Source organism: Ananas comosus, linkage group 5 (assembly GCF_001540865.1).
Source record: "Ananas comosus cultivar F153 linkage group 5, ASM154086v1, whole genome shotgun sequence".
NCBI lineage: Eukaryota > Viridiplantae > Streptophyta > Magnoliopsida > Poales > Bromeliaceae > Ananas > Ananas comosus.
Genome location: NC_033625.1, coordinates 3264923 through 3280064, shown reverse-complemented (window position 1 = coordinate 3280064; position 15142 = coordinate 3264923). Strand labels below are relative to the sequence as shown.

General features: G+C 37.0%; 2 protein-coding genes across 4 annotated transcripts; both read left to right on the top strand.

Annotated features, from left to right (window-relative positions):
• On the top strand, positions 1587-4913 carry LOC109710879 (E3 ubiquitin-protein ligase SINAT5-like). Its single transcript, XM_020233668.1, has 3 exons — positions 1587-1866; positions 3378-3764; positions 4380-4913. The coding sequence occupies exons 1-3, from the start codon at positions 1624-1626 to the stop codon at positions 4740-4742; spliced, it is 993 nt and encodes a 330-aa protein (XP_020089257.1). The 5' UTR covers positions 1587-1623; the 3' UTR covers positions 4743-4913.
• On the top strand, positions 9648-15060 carry LOC109709874. 3 transcript variants are annotated; one of them, XM_020232239.1, is made up of 5 exons: positions 9648-12650; positions 12865-13463; positions 13832-14041; positions 14125-14170; positions 14263-14424. In XM_020232239.1, exons 1-5 carry the CDS (start codon positions 9791-9793, stop codon positions 14280-14282), a joined length of 3735 nt encoding a protein of 1244 aa, XP_020087828.1. In that variant the 5' UTR covers positions 9648-9790; the 3' UTR covers positions 14283-14424. The 3 variants fall into 3 exon arrangements, with proteins under 3 accessions (XP_020087828.1, XP_020087827.1, XP_020087826.1); XM_020232238.1 differs by lacking the exon at positions 14125-14170 and adding an exon at positions 14622-15060 and having other exon boundaries at positions 9649-12650; positions 14263-14477; XM_020232237.1 differs by lacking the exon at positions 14125-14170 and adding an exon at positions 14622-15060 and having other exon boundaries at positions 9649-12650; positions 14209-14477.

Here is a 15142-nt window from a genome sequence, read left to right as displayed (position 1 = left end):
AATGGGAGTAAATTACACAACAGAGTAACATTTATTAAAATTAATTGCTTATGTCGGATTCAAATACTATCCGGAATAAAAAGTTCTCAAAACACTTTAATCGGTACCCACTCCATAGTCAAATTTAAGCACTTGGAATTAATATAACATGTTTTGCAGTCGTGCCAAAAACATGCTCATCCATGATTAATAATACAAGTAAAAATTACATTCCCCTTATTTGTGGTTTTCTGCAGTTGACTTAAAAAGTTCAAAGTGAAAGAACTCTAAACTAATGCTTTTCTGTAATTATTATATTTAATTGCTAATTTCTCCACAAGTTGACAAACATTTCACCAAATTTATTAGAAAGAGAATGCCCTGCATATTTTTGCCCTAACCACCTTTACTGTCACCAATTTTTATCAGATCATGCATAAGCACAAAAAAAGAAAAAAACCATCTACATCTTTGCCCTCTCCTTTGACCATTTTTTTTTAAAAATTCTTTTCCCCCATAAAAATGCATATTTCCTAAAATGTATGGGTCCTTAAACTGTTCTTACCTAATAATACTTTAATTTATAAACTTTTTTCCATACGTTACAATTTTATTATTAGCAAAAAACACTACTTTTTATAAAATAGCAAATTTAGTTATAGGCAAACATTTTTTTTTTCCTTAGTTTAGCAAGGAGGAATGGAACTGCAGTATGTGAAAAAGTTTAGATACTAAATTTGAAAAAAGTAAGTTCAGAAACAACTAAATAGCAACACTCTGGGATATAGATAATAATAGATAGTTACATCAAATCTGCTTGTTATTTATTGACCACCTATAATCAAATTTAAGAAAAGCTCTGTTATTATTATTATTTTTTTTAACCTGAGAAGAATTGTTCAATAATTTCATCTCTTACTTTATTTGACTAGACAGACCAAAAAAAAAATGGAAGAAAAAATTATTTTCACTAAATTAGATTGAAACAGAGAAAAAAAAAAACTAGTCCCTCATAGTATTAACTCTTTTCTATTCAAATTTAAAAATTTAAAAGTTAAAAAATTATCTTTGCCACTCATCTAAATAAAAAAATATAGGTATTTAATTTTATTTTTTTAATATATTTTCTCGATCTAAATAAAAATTTACTATCCTATACTTACACGACATCAGCAATAACAAATCAATAATATTTTTTTAAAAAATATAGAATAATAATATTCTTTATAATTATGATTTAATAAATAAATAAAAAATTATTTAATTAATTAAAAATATCACGTCCTTAATATAACTCGGTGGCATTCTCTCTCTCCTTTAACTCAACCCCACCACGCACCAAGAAAGGCAAAACCGAAACCCCCCACCCAAAAAAAAAAAAAAAAAATATATATATATATATATATATATATTATATATAATATATATATATATAAACTAAAAAAAGGAAAAGGAAAAAAAAAGAAAAAGAAAAAAGAAAAAAAGCTTTTCCGGTGTTCATTCCCCCTCTCTCTCTCTCCCTCCTTTCGATCCCTCCACCTCTCCCAAAGGGAGAGAGAGAGAGAGAGAGAGAGAGGGGGTTCGGGCGAAGAGGGAGGAGGGGAAGGGGAGGGGGGGGGGGGGGAGGAGGAGCTGAGAACGGTGATGGAGTTGGATAGCATCGAGTGCGTCTCCTCCTCCGATGGGATCGACGACGACGATGCTTCCGCGCACCTCGCCCACTCCTTCGTGAAGCAAGGGGTTAGCGCCGCCGCAGTAGGGGGCGGCGGTGGAGGCAGCGGGAATGGTGGGGGAGGCGCCGGCCCGGCGATCCACCCGGCGAACAGCGTCCACGAGCTCCTCGAGTGCCCCGTTTGCACCAACTCCATGTACCCTCCCATCCACCAGGTGATCAGCCCTCCTGATCTCTTCTTTGATGTTCTTGTTGCTTAATTTCATGATTCGAGTTGTGAGGGTTTTCTTTTTAAGGGAGAAATGGGATTTGTTTTGTGGGGTTTGAAATTGGAAGGGAATGAATCAATTTGGTGGTATAAAGATGTGATTTTTTTGCTTTTTTTTTAAAAAAAATTTCTAATGTCATCTCAAACCGTCTCCTTTTTTATTTTCAGTTTTATCCATGATTGAGATTTTGGGGTTTGGAATTTTTCTAGGAGAGAAATTGGGGATTTGATTTGCTGCTATTGAAATTAGCAGGGGATGAATCAATTTGATGATGTAAATACGTGATTTTTTACGTGTGCAGGTCTTTTTAGGCTACCAATGATGTTTTGTAGCAATTAGAATGTCTAAATTTATGTGTTTTTGTACCAATTTGGATATGTAATTCGAGAGTATTCCAATGTTTGTTTTTGTAGCAGTTGAATGTGATTACGCAGTGAGATGGAATTTTAGCCTTTCTCATTTATTTCCTTTGTTTCATTTTTCAATTTTGTTTTGTTGTTTAGATGTTACGTGAGTGAGTAATAAAATGAATGATTCATTTGTCTCTTTATTACATTTGATAATATCAATATTTTATCTGAGCTTGATCAGTAGCAGCTTCAGAAATATGGTTTGATGGTTGCATCATGTGCATCTGAATAGAACTTTCTTGATAAATAATTATTATTAATTGGATTTTAGTCATGGGTTTCTTATCTTGTATGCAAGCTTCTAATGACTCAGTTATTTCAATAGGTGATTCTGCATATGTAATGTTATACCTTTTCATGAGACACTGCACTAAAAGTTGGATTAATTGTTTTTTTTTTTTCTGGTTTAGTTATGCAGTTATATATAGAAAGGGAACAACTTTGCGCCCTATGGTTTGACCAGTTTGCTTATTATGTTTTGCCACCCTGTAGAGTTTGAAAAGTTGCACATACGTTTCCTGCAGTACTTTTTTGTTATGCCGTTAAGGACTTAACAATTAGAAATGCCGTTGCCTCGGAAACATGGAGATCGCATGCACCATGAAATCGTAACCTAGGCTTCTGCATGTGCACCCACATATGCGTCTGCCTTCTGCGTTACATGCTATGTGAAACCTCAAAGGAAAAAAAGAAAAAAAAAAGAGCACTTTCCGCTTCTTGTAACAGTGCTTAATAGTTGGTAGATCCTCCAATATGCCTCCTATCTATCAGCTGTTAGTACTATCATTTAATTTTTCTTTTCGTGATCCTTGGATGTATCTTCATTCTTCAAAACTGATTTTCATTATTTTTTTCTCTCCAATAATTTATAGTTGGGAGAGGTATCAAATTAGGCAGAACTACAAGGATGGAATTCCTCCTACATTACACTGCAGATATTGTTGTCATAAAATATGTATACTTTGTATTTACTGGATTTATCAAAATGCTAATAGAACTCTTTTTTATGATGAAATGAGTTTTAACGTACTCCCATCTATTTTGCAGTGCCAAAATGGGCATACTCTATGTTCCACCTGCAAGTCGAGGGTGAATAACCGGTGCCCCACTTGTCGACAAGAGCTTGGAGACATCCGGTGTTTAGCGTTGGAAAAGGTGGCTGAATCGCTTGAGCTCCCTTGCAAATACTACACCCTCGGTTGCCCTGAGATCTTCCCATATTACAGCAAGCTCAAGCATGAAGCCCAATGTAGTTTCAGGCCCTACAACTGCCCTTACGCAGGATCTGAATGTTCTGCTGTTGGGGACATTCCTGTCCTTGTTACTCACTTAAGGGATGACCACAAGGTCGACATGCATACAGGGTGCACGTTTAACCATCGGTACGTGAAGTCCAACCCCCGAGAGGTTGAAAATGCAACTTGGATGCTGACTGTAAGTACCCAGACTTCGGTTTCAACTCAATTCACAACTGTATTTACAACTAGATGTAACTTTAGTGAGAAACTAAATTATACACACATCTTGCTCGAGTCAAACCTACTCTAGTTTTGCATTCTACATTTCTGAGATTGTCTTTATGGAGCGTTTGTACCTAGAACGCTAAGTTTCTCTCTTTTACAATGCCTTGAACCGTGTTATGAAAGGGTTGATTTCCGGTGTATCCTTCGAAATCATAAAAAAAAAAAATCATACACTCCTTTAAAATTGCATTTTTAGTGTCATAAATGCTCTTGCCAGAGGGCACATGTGATACATGGACGGAATTTTGTGTGGTAACGGTAATTACCCATTGATGGTTGCACCGCAGTGAGATCCTAGGTGTTTTAAATTACTGCTAACCTTCAGCAATTTCACATGAAGTTGCTTAGTTTAAGACTCAAAACTTTTTACCCATGTGGTTGCAATCTAAGTCTTTATACTGATTTTAGCTGTTAGGAGCATCTTTATTAAGCATACAATGAATCACCATATTCCGGTAAAGTTTAGTTTCATCTCTCCTCGGCGTGCTAATACTGATCGATTCCTTTCTCTCTCCCGTTTCTTCAGGTTTTCCACTGCTTCGGGCAGTACTTCTGCCTGCACTTTGAGGCCTTTCAGCTAGGGATGGCACCAGTCTACATGGCGTTCCTCCGCTTCATGGGCGATGAGGCGGAGGCGAGGAACTACAGCTACAGTCTCGAGGTCGGTGCCAACGGCCGCAAGATGATATGGGAAGGGACCCCCCGCAGCATCCGCGATAGCCACCGCAAGGTCCGTGACAGCCACGACGGCCTCATAATACAGCGGAACATGGCCCTCTTCTTCTCAGGCGGCGACCGCAAGGAGCTGAAGCTCCGGGTGACGGGGCGGATCTGGAAGGAGCAGCCGAACCCGGACAACGGAGTCTGCATACCCAATCTCTGTAGCTGAAGCACATGAAGTTAAAAACTTTGGAATCTGGGTTTGTTTGGGTTGGGTCTCTGTCATTGTTTATGCCAAACCATCCGATGCTGATGCTATTGTAACATTCTAAATTATTCTTACATCTTGTGAATTTGGGATTCGAGCTCATATTAAATTAACTAATATATACTCTCTCTCTCTCTCTGTGCAAACTGATTGATGCCTCCGCGACATTGATAGTAAGAAGTGATGATCCAAGTTCTCTTATTCCAATTATAAATGTTTCAAAATGGTTCAAAATTGCAAAAACTCGACATGAAAAGTGGTATTTTACATGATTAAACCGGTGGCCAAATCAACCCAAAAATCTGAGTTGTGGAGTATCAATCTGAAGACTATCAAGGAATTTGGAGGTTTTTTTGCAATTAGGACGATTCAAAGAAATATATTATGAAAAGCTTAAAGAGCTGGCGAAGAATCTGTGTAAATGAAATTGTACATGGCCGTATTTTTCATGTGTAAAACTCCGCTAGTTTCTGGCGGAGTTGCTTGACAAACTTAAATCGCTTTACTTTCGATCAGTCGATTGCGATTTGTGTTCTTGAATTTCTTGGTACCCTTCACCAAGTTTCAGCAGCCCAAGAGCTGCGTCTGCTTCATCTTGTGCTGTAATTCCCGAAGAACTCTGGACCGGACGAGGAGAACTGGAAGAAGAAGAAGAAGAAGACACTTTCTTTGCTTCTACTATTTTTGCCTTCTTTTCTGACTCCCTTTGATTCTGGTTCTGATGGTGCAACAACACAAACACCAGTTCAGTCTTCTCTTCATCTTTACACGGGCGGCGGAACGCCCACAAATCGAGAGAATCTCCTGTCATCAACTTGTTCCGTCGCACGTAGTTCATCCAATCCGCGCCCAGGATGCGAAAGCCGTTGTTGTCGCCGACATCCCTGAATAACATGCTGTACTCATTCTGGAGCCCATCGAGAACCACGATCTTCGCGCCCTTTCCGTACATGTCCTCCGTCTCAGCGGGGCTCATCACCTCCAGCAGCGGCGACCCCTCCACCTCCAACCGTGGTAGCTGCAGGCGGTGCTGGTGCCCGTTGACGTCGCTGACAAAGAGTGTCTTCTGCACTGCCCAGGCCGGATTCTCTACGCCGATCTTCAATGCCATCATCTCCCGTGCCTTCAGCCTGCGCTGCTGCGCTTGCTGCGTCGGCATGCAAGACAATCAATTACTCCAAAATCTTAGCTTGTCTAATGTAAAATAACCAACTGTTTCCCACATAACACATAACTTTAGTAATGACTTTGTAGATGGCCTCAGTTTGAAAAGTTTTTGGTCAAATAGCTGTATAACTTCCTACAGGATAGTAAAGTCAAAGACAGAAATTTTATTCAACTGTAAAAGGTCAGAATTCCTCGAAAATTAAAATTTTTATGTGACTAGTTTTGAAAAGAAAGGTGACAACAGTGAATAACCTTCTTAAAAAGGGGTTGGCGAGATTTCTATACGGAGGAACTCGAGAAGATAGAGTATTTTTTGGTGGATTGCAAAATTACAAGTTACTGAATAAGATATTTTTATATATTATATATATATATATTTTAATTTGTATTGAAATTTACAGCATTATTAATTAAAAGCATAAGGAAATTATTAGTATTATATTTTATTCGTTACACATATATTATGGATAATGTAAAATAAATTGTAACATAAATTATTATATTATGAATGCTATATAAAATATAAAAATACTGTTATAACTAAATCATTTTATTTTAAAATATATTTAGATATTATTTTCAACTTTTTGCCCAAATGCTTTCAGCTAGAGATGTCAATGGGTATGGATATCCGAAATATTATTCGAATCCGAACCCGAATGGCTCGGATTTATCCGAGCTAAACGTATATGGGTTCGGTTATAGGTATAGAAAATAAAAACCCGACGGATATGTATATGGATATGGATTTTGTATTTACCTGGCTTGAACTCGAACCCGAATAAATTATACAAGGATAATTGCCTATATACCCCTCATATGTTTGAAAATATCCGATTTACTCATACTTTTTTTTTATTTCTAAAATACTCCTCATATGTTCCACCGTTATTGTAAAGTACCCCACAGTTATCTCCTGCTAAGTTAACTTGGGTTAAATGTGAGTTAAACATCTATCACAGTTAAAAAAAAATAAAATATCAATTTTGCCCTTAACTTAAGAGCAAATAAGAAATGTTGGTGACGGCAGAGAGTTATATTGGAAAAGACAAAAGTAAAAATACTTTTTGTGCCTCTTACTTTAAGGGCAAATAAGAAAGTCAGTGATAGTGGAAAGATATAATTGAAAGGGCAAAATAGTAATTTTATAACAGATTTTAACTCTAAGGGTACATTAGAAATAGGTTGGAACATATAAAGGATATTTTTAATATTAGCCTTCTAAGAGGGGTAAATCGGAAAGTCGGGAACTTTTCAAAGTTATATAAGCAATTGCCCCTTATATATACACATAATTTATTTTTATTTATTTATATAATATATAATATATAATATATAAAATATTTAATAATTTTTATTTCTTAATTCTTCTTTCAACGGTATGAATTTTTAAAATCCGCCGAATTCGGATCTGGATTCGAATTTTAATTTGATTTTCGGGTTTGAATTCGAATTTTTGAAAATCCGATCCAAACTTGACCCGTTAACATCCCTACATCCAACACAATTTACCATTGTTCTAATATATACTAAAATATCTTCTATTCTCTATTAATTAGAACAACCAAAATTATGCACCAAAGTTTAGTTCTCATATCAAACGGTCTAAACGAATAAAGTAGTAGCATACAATTCTTTTTCTAAAAAAAATAAAAAATTACCTCTTCTTCGGGTGTCATTTGCTTCACCTTCTTCCTTTTCGGCGCCTTCTTTTTGTTGCGTTCTTCTACTTCCTGAGCCTTCTGCTTTCGCTTCCTCCTCCGACTCCGTTTGCGACGGCGGGTTGTTTCTTGATTTTCTGCTCTCGCTGCTTCCGAACGCGGCGCGGTCTCGTCGACCCCCGCAACTTCACTCGCCGGCGGCTCCTCCGCAGGAAGGGGCTCTTCTTGATGAGAGCTTGACAGGGCTGTGGACGTCTCCATCTTCTTCGCCTCCTCCTCTCTCCACCTCATGCGCATGTGGTGTAGCATGATGATTATTTGAGACGACGACGACGACGACGAAATTTTTGCACTACAACGTGAAGGAAGGTGCTAATAAATATACGTACGTTGAGGCGATATTTACATGCAGTTAGTTCCCTACTACGAGAACTATGGGATCAAATTTAAATATAACTCCTGGATATATTTATAGATTGAGATGGATGGAATTGCTGTAAAGCTTGTCCGAGTCCAAGTAAGAGAGCAAAATATATTATCGGGTATCCAAAAAAAATTTAATAATAATAATAATATATGGTTTACGAAATTAAACTCTAGAATTTAAAATATAGATTACGTATATAAAGTTTATTTATATATTTGATCTTTACAACTTTGTTAGAATCTTATGGTTGTAATAGTCAAATATCGATACTTATCTGAAAACTTTATCTCTATAATTTAAATGTAATAGATTAAGCAAATCTCTATAACAATTTTATTGTGATGTTTTCTTTCAAATAATTATCTTTGTTTGACATCAATTTTAGCCCGGATTTGGACAACCGTTAAAATCTTTTGCCGTCCAAATTAATTAATTTTCCAATCCATCATGGTATAGCATATATATATATATATTTGAACTTTAAAACTTTATAACAATCTTAAGGTTGTAATAATCAAATATCAATACTTAATTATCTTGAAGCTTAATCTCTACGATTATTTAAATGTAATAGATTAAGGAAATCTCTATAAAAAATCTTATTGTTATAGATTTTTTTTTACAAATAATTATAAATTTTTTTACATCAATTTTAGCCCGGATTTGGACAACCGTTAAAATCTTTGACTGTTCGAATTAAATGATCTATTCAATCCCGTTGTTCTTTCTCTTTGTTCTTGTTCTTAATCTCCTTCTCCTTCACCGTTGGCGCCATCATCAAGAAGATGTAATGGTTAATCGAGAGAGAGAGAGAGAGAGAGAGAGAGAGAGAGAGAGAGAGAGAGAGAGGGAGAGCGCGCCAAAATCTAATTACCCGCGGATTTGAAGAAACGGTTGTCGTGGGAGAGCCTTCTGGGCTTTTTGGCGGGGTTGATGGGCCTTTGATGGGCCTTGTGGGCATTCTTTTTTCCTGCTTTGTACTCGACCAATGTGGTTTGACTTGTTGCGCCCAAATCCATTTAACTAAAAATCTCCAAGAATCAGCTTGTCAGTTCTATCTGATCTACATATCATCGCAACTAACTCTCCTGGTTCATCTTCTAAACAGCTCTCTAATTTAGCAGCCCTGATCAGACTTGATCTGAGAATTGATTTTAGTTAAAAACTGTAAAGTGTTTAGCTCAGTTTAGATAAAGACGATTTTTTTAAAGTAATTTTGTAAAGCTTGTCTGACAAAAAAAATTTAATATTTGCATATAATAGTAGTTTTACTAAATTTAATTTTAAAATAATTTAAATTAAAATTTTGATATTTTAATTTAAAAATAAATTTGATAAGTTTAGTTTAAAAAATTAAAATCTGAGGAACTGAAAGTCCAAGAATATTTCCGTATTTATGTATTAAAAAAAAAAAACAGTTTAGCTTTGTGAAAAGATTATATAAATGAGAAAGGTGATTCTTCCAACAAAAAAAAATAAAATAAAATAAAATAAAATGATGGGACTGGTTCAACTAGACCGGGCTTTCCCGGGTCGGAATCTCCGTCAGTGCTTCGTCCGGTCCAATCTCCTTCGTCCTCGAAGAGGATTTATCCGGGGTTTAAGCGCCTCTTTAGGTTTTGTTCTTTTCCCCATTTCCCCTCTACTCCCCTTCGCCATGGCGACTCCTAATCCAATTCCCACTCCTCTCGTTCCCTAAATCCCTATATAAAATCCTCTCTCCCAATATCTTTTCTCTGTTGTTTCTCCAATCCATGGATATCTCCACCTCGCCTGTGCTCGAAAGCACCAATTTTTTCTGCAAAATCTCCTCTCCAACGATCAGTTCCCCCTTCTCGAGCTTCCATAAGAACAACCCACTAAGGAAATCCCCAAATGACTCCATTTTCCTCTTAAAAAACCGATCTTGGACCCCTTTGGCCGCTTCTCGGCGAGGGATCGGACCTGTTTCGGCGCGATTCCGGAGGCCCCTTCGGCGTCGGAACACGTTGAGGGAGAAGATCGTTCCTTCAAATGAGGACCAGGTTCGTAGAGCTCCTGAACTGTTTAATCCTGATTTTAAGTTAGCGGAAAAGGTTGGGCCTACTTTGGGTTTGGGTACAGAGAAGGACATTGTGGAAAATGATAGGTTGGGAAATGGAAATAGTTATAAAGATTCAGTTTTGTGGGATAAATTGGAGAATTGGATCAATCAGTATAAGGACGATTCTGAGTACTGGGGAATTGGAACTGGTCCTATTTTTACTGTATATAAAGATTCGGACGCGAATGTTACGCGTGTTGTCGTGAATGAGGAAGAAATCGTTAAAAGGAGCCGAATCGGAGCATGGTCTTTTGAATCGAAGCGAGCTGGGGAAGAGTTCGCAGGTGTGAATTCTAAGTTATCTTGTGCAAAAGTTATCGCGAAAGATATTGAGAGCGGGAAATACATGCTCCCGAAAAGTAGCTCAATTTTTAAGTATGTAGTTGAGGGAAAAAACTCGTCTTTTGCAGAGGGGTTGGTATTTATCGCTAAAAAAGGCGAGTCAATTTTGAAGATTACCCCTCAAGTTGGGTTCGCTCTGTTATGTGGTTGCTGCGTGTTCTGGGTCATGAAAAAATTGATTGTGGGGAACGATAAGGTGGAGTTGAGTAGAGAAGAGGTTGAGATGCTGAGGAGAAAGAAAATGTCAAGGATGAAACGAGAGGAGTTAGAGAAGGGAAGTGTCAAAGTACTCCAGGATGTGCCGGAGTTGGCAGTGGCTTCCCTAAGAAGGCCAGAGTTAGATAGGAGTGAGCTAATAAAAAGCATTAAGCAAACCGAGGTATTAAGAGAGAATTTGATCCCTAGTCATTCCAATGCGAGTTTTCAGAATGATGATAAGATAAAGGAAATAAGAGAGATGGTTAAAAAGGTTCATGAATTAGAAAGAGAAAATCAAAACCAAAATGATAATCAAGTTGAAGCTCTTAAAGAAGCATCTGATGATGTTAGCATGTCTCGAACCATTTTGCACAAGGGCCGAATAGAGAAGGATATGAAGTCTTCGGTGGATATGAATAACAAAGGAATGCTTGAAGAAGAATCTTTGAATAACCGCAGTATTATTCCTGAAGGAGAACTATCGAACACATTTTGTGACAAGAGAGTTATTATCGATACAAAAGTGGATGATCGAAAAACGGATGAAGAGATTGATACCAAAGAGAAAGCAAATAGTGGGTTTGATGTAGAACATTCCACTGATTATAAGGATGCTGGCACCTCGTCTTTCATTGTTCAAACAAATGAAGAAAAAATTAGAAAGAATGAAATGAGAAGTTCCAAATCAAAAAATAGAAAATCTAAAAGCTCATCTGGTACTTCTAGCAAAAAATCTGTGAAAATTAAGCCGAGAATCATAAGCTCCGTCAAGGAAGCGAGGGAATATCTAGCTACGAAGCGTAGGACTAAATTGAATAAATCACAGGTAAGTGATGAGCTTGTACAGAGTGCTGACATGATTGGGTCTACGACCGATGTACTTGGGGCCAAGAAAACAACACTCGGGTCAGATTCATTTGATGATAAAGCTGCTTTTCTTCCAAAAAAGCCTAGTTGTGATTATACTGCTGAAACGAAGTTAAGGGAAGGTTCTTGTTTCAATGATTTATCGACTGCAAATGATTCTTCTCAAGTCGAAAGGAAGAAATATGACTTCCTAAATGATACATCTGATCGGAAATCGACTAATTCCTTTCTTACCGAGGAAAATAGTACATCCTCATCTTGGGATCCTCAATCTATGTCGAACTCTTCACCAACAAAGACTATGAATGGTAAACACAGAAGTTCCATTCATAATGTCACTACCAATGAATCCTCATCTATTAGTAGTTCTCAAGACTTGGATGATTTAATAGTTGAAAGGCAATCTGACCAGGAAAAACAAGAGAAAAGCCTCCAAAATCCAGTTGATTATCGTGAACTTGAAATCAATGGCAATAAATTTGCTAGAAAGGACTGGGCAGCGTGTATAGAGAATGAAGTGGGCCCATCCTTTGAGTTTGACAAGACTAATGATTTTTCTTTATCATCTGTTGATTCTTCAAGGGTGTGCAACATGGAGAAGAAGGAAAATAACAGTCACCCAGATGAGGTTGATGTATCTGGGGAAACAGGAAAATCAGATTCTGTTAGCACTGTGATAAATGGCTCTCAGGACAAGCATGAACTGAATGGTCCTAATGTTAAAACAGGGAAAAGTTTAATGAGTGAAGAGAGTTGGATTGAAAAGAATTTCCAGGAATTCAACCCTATTATCCAAAAAATGCGCGTTGGGTTCAAGGAAAATTACGTGCTGGCAAAAGATAAGGCACAAGAGGAGTTATCTTTAAGTGCTGTTGTAAATGAAATGGGATCAGCTTTGGAGAGTGAGGAACTTGAATGGATGAATGATGAGAGTCTTCGAGAAATTGTATTTCAAGTTCGAGAGAACGAATTGGCTGGGCGGGATCCTTTTCATATGATGGATGCTACTGATAAGCGTGCCTTCTTTGAAGGCTTAGAAAGAAAAGTTGAGATGGTCAATGAAAGGCTATTGCCACTGCATGAGTATTACCATTCCAGGATCGAAAATCTTGACTATGGAGCAGGTATATTGTTGATTCTGATTTGCTGTATAATTTGTTATCTTGCATACAGTGGCCTAATAATTATATTTCTAGCATTATCTTCTAGCTGTTCGTCTCATTGGTCTGTTTAATATATTTTAGAGCAAATAGCTAACATTTCATCACTGTTTTTGACAAAAATCATTATCATTTAGTAGAATTACAAGGCTCGTTCTTTTTATTTTCTGTTTAACAGATGGCATTAGCTTGGACGATCCACCTGAAAAAATAATTCCCTATTGGAAAGGACCATCTTTTGATAAGGATCCTGAATTTCTTAGTAAAAAGCTTAAGCAAAAGGAAACCGAAAGCAGTCTTTCCAAAGTGGAGGGTTTAGCAAAATCTAGCATCCCTTCTCCTAATGCTTCAGTTGATAATAGTTTAAAGAAGTCCGTTGGCGAATCTTCGAAGAAAACCAAGACACTTATAGAGTGCAGTGATGGTAGTACTAGACCAGGTAAAAAAGGAGGAAAGGAGCATTGGGAACATACGAAGAAATGGTCTCAAGGTTTCTTAGAAGTTTATAATGCTGAGACTGATCCAGAGGTCAAATCCATCATGAGAAATATGGGAAAGGATTTAGATAGATGGATCACAGAGAAAGAAATACAGGATGCCACGGATTTACTGACAAAAATTCCCAAAAGGAAGCGGAGATATATAGAGAAAAAGATGAACAAGCTAAAAAGAGAGGTGGAAAAGTATGGTGCCCAAGCGGTGGTTAGCAAATACAAAGAATATTCTGATGAGAAAGAAGAAGATTATCTATCGTGGTTAGATCTTCCATTTGTACTGGTAAATGGTTTAATTGATCCTTTAATATCGTATTCTTTTTGTCATTCTAGCTTTTCTTTGTTTTGGTTAAAAATGTATAAATCAAATTGAAATCGGCACCTGAACAACTGACCTAAACTTTTTCGGAACCTATCCTTTTCTTAATTTTGTCTTTAGTACCTCTTCATCCTGTTCTTTCAAGTAGTACTAGATTATAGAATATTTCCTCAAAACTATTTATGAACAAAATTGAGTTCTGATGAAGATACAGTGAAATCAAACTAAGTTTAGGTGTATGTACATTTTTTTTTCCGTCTCTCTTTTTTCTGTTTTTGCTATTCGGCATTTGGACTCTTGATATGATTATTTCACAATTTGTTATTCTACAGTGTATAGAACTGTACACAGTTGAGGAAGATGTTCCGAGAGTGGGGTTTTATTCTCTAGAGATGGCTGCCGATCTTGAATTGGATCCAAAGCAGTATCATGTGATTGCTTTTGAAGATCCGGGAGATTCTAAGAACTTCTGCTACATTGTTCAGGCGCATATGGATATGCTTGGAAGTGGGAAAGCTTTCGTAGTTGCTAGACCACCAAAGGTAATTACTCATAACCTGTTGTTTTCAAATGATGCAGTTAACTAGAGATATATTGATGGCTTGTTTGATTCCTTTTAATTCAGAATTTAGGGCCTCTCAAACTTCTCAAATTTAACTGCTTTTTTGCCAGTAAGTTTTGACTGTATATATTGTAAATTTCAATGTAGTACACTTTGACATGGCTTACACCTGAGACTAACCGTCACGAGCGCGCCATGCAGGATGCTTTCAGGGATGCTAAAGCCGGCGGATTTAGTGTTACGGTGATAAGAAAAGGGGAGATAACACTCAATGTGGACCAAACATTGGAAGAGGTAGAGGAGGAAATAACAGAAATCGGAAGCAAGATATACCATGACAAGATCATGCATGAGAGATCAGTCGATGCACGTACATTACTGAAGGGTGTTATCACTGCTGACAGATCTGCCAAAGGGTAATGTTTTTGCTTTCGTTTTTCGTACTGCATCTTTTGTTAATCTTTTTCCTTCTCCTTTTTCCTCCTTTTTTTTTCGCTCAAGTGGGCAATAGCCGTGCTTATCCTTCGAAGCTGTACTGAACTGTGTTTGACACTTTGCAGAAGATCAAGAGCAGTACTAATAAAGTCAACTAAATCCTGAGTACATTATGAGCTCTTCGTCTAACCCGAACTGCACTTGTTGCTACATAAGATTATCGGGAAGGAATTATTCCACTTTCAAGGCTGCAACTTAATGAATGGTTTTTTTGTTTTGATTTTGATTTTGATTTATTTTTCTTACAAATGATTATGGAAGCTGATGAGTAGCAATTAGATAAGCAAAGAAATGGTCAATATCTGTTGGAAAAGGAGACTGCTTATGCACAGGATGAAGTGATACATGATTTGAGGTTCCTCAACATTGTGAAATTTAATACGAGAAAATAGGGGACTTCAATTTCAATAGTTGTGTCATGTATTCATGTAGTTGTTCTGTAATGTTGGATGAGAATGTACATGTAACATGCATTATTTTGGATTGGTTTCGTGTGGCTTCACATATTTTTGTGGATTTGAGGGGACTCGCAGAGCAATTTTCAAGGGCATTGGTATTTGTACAGTAATGGTAGCCAAAATTGCAG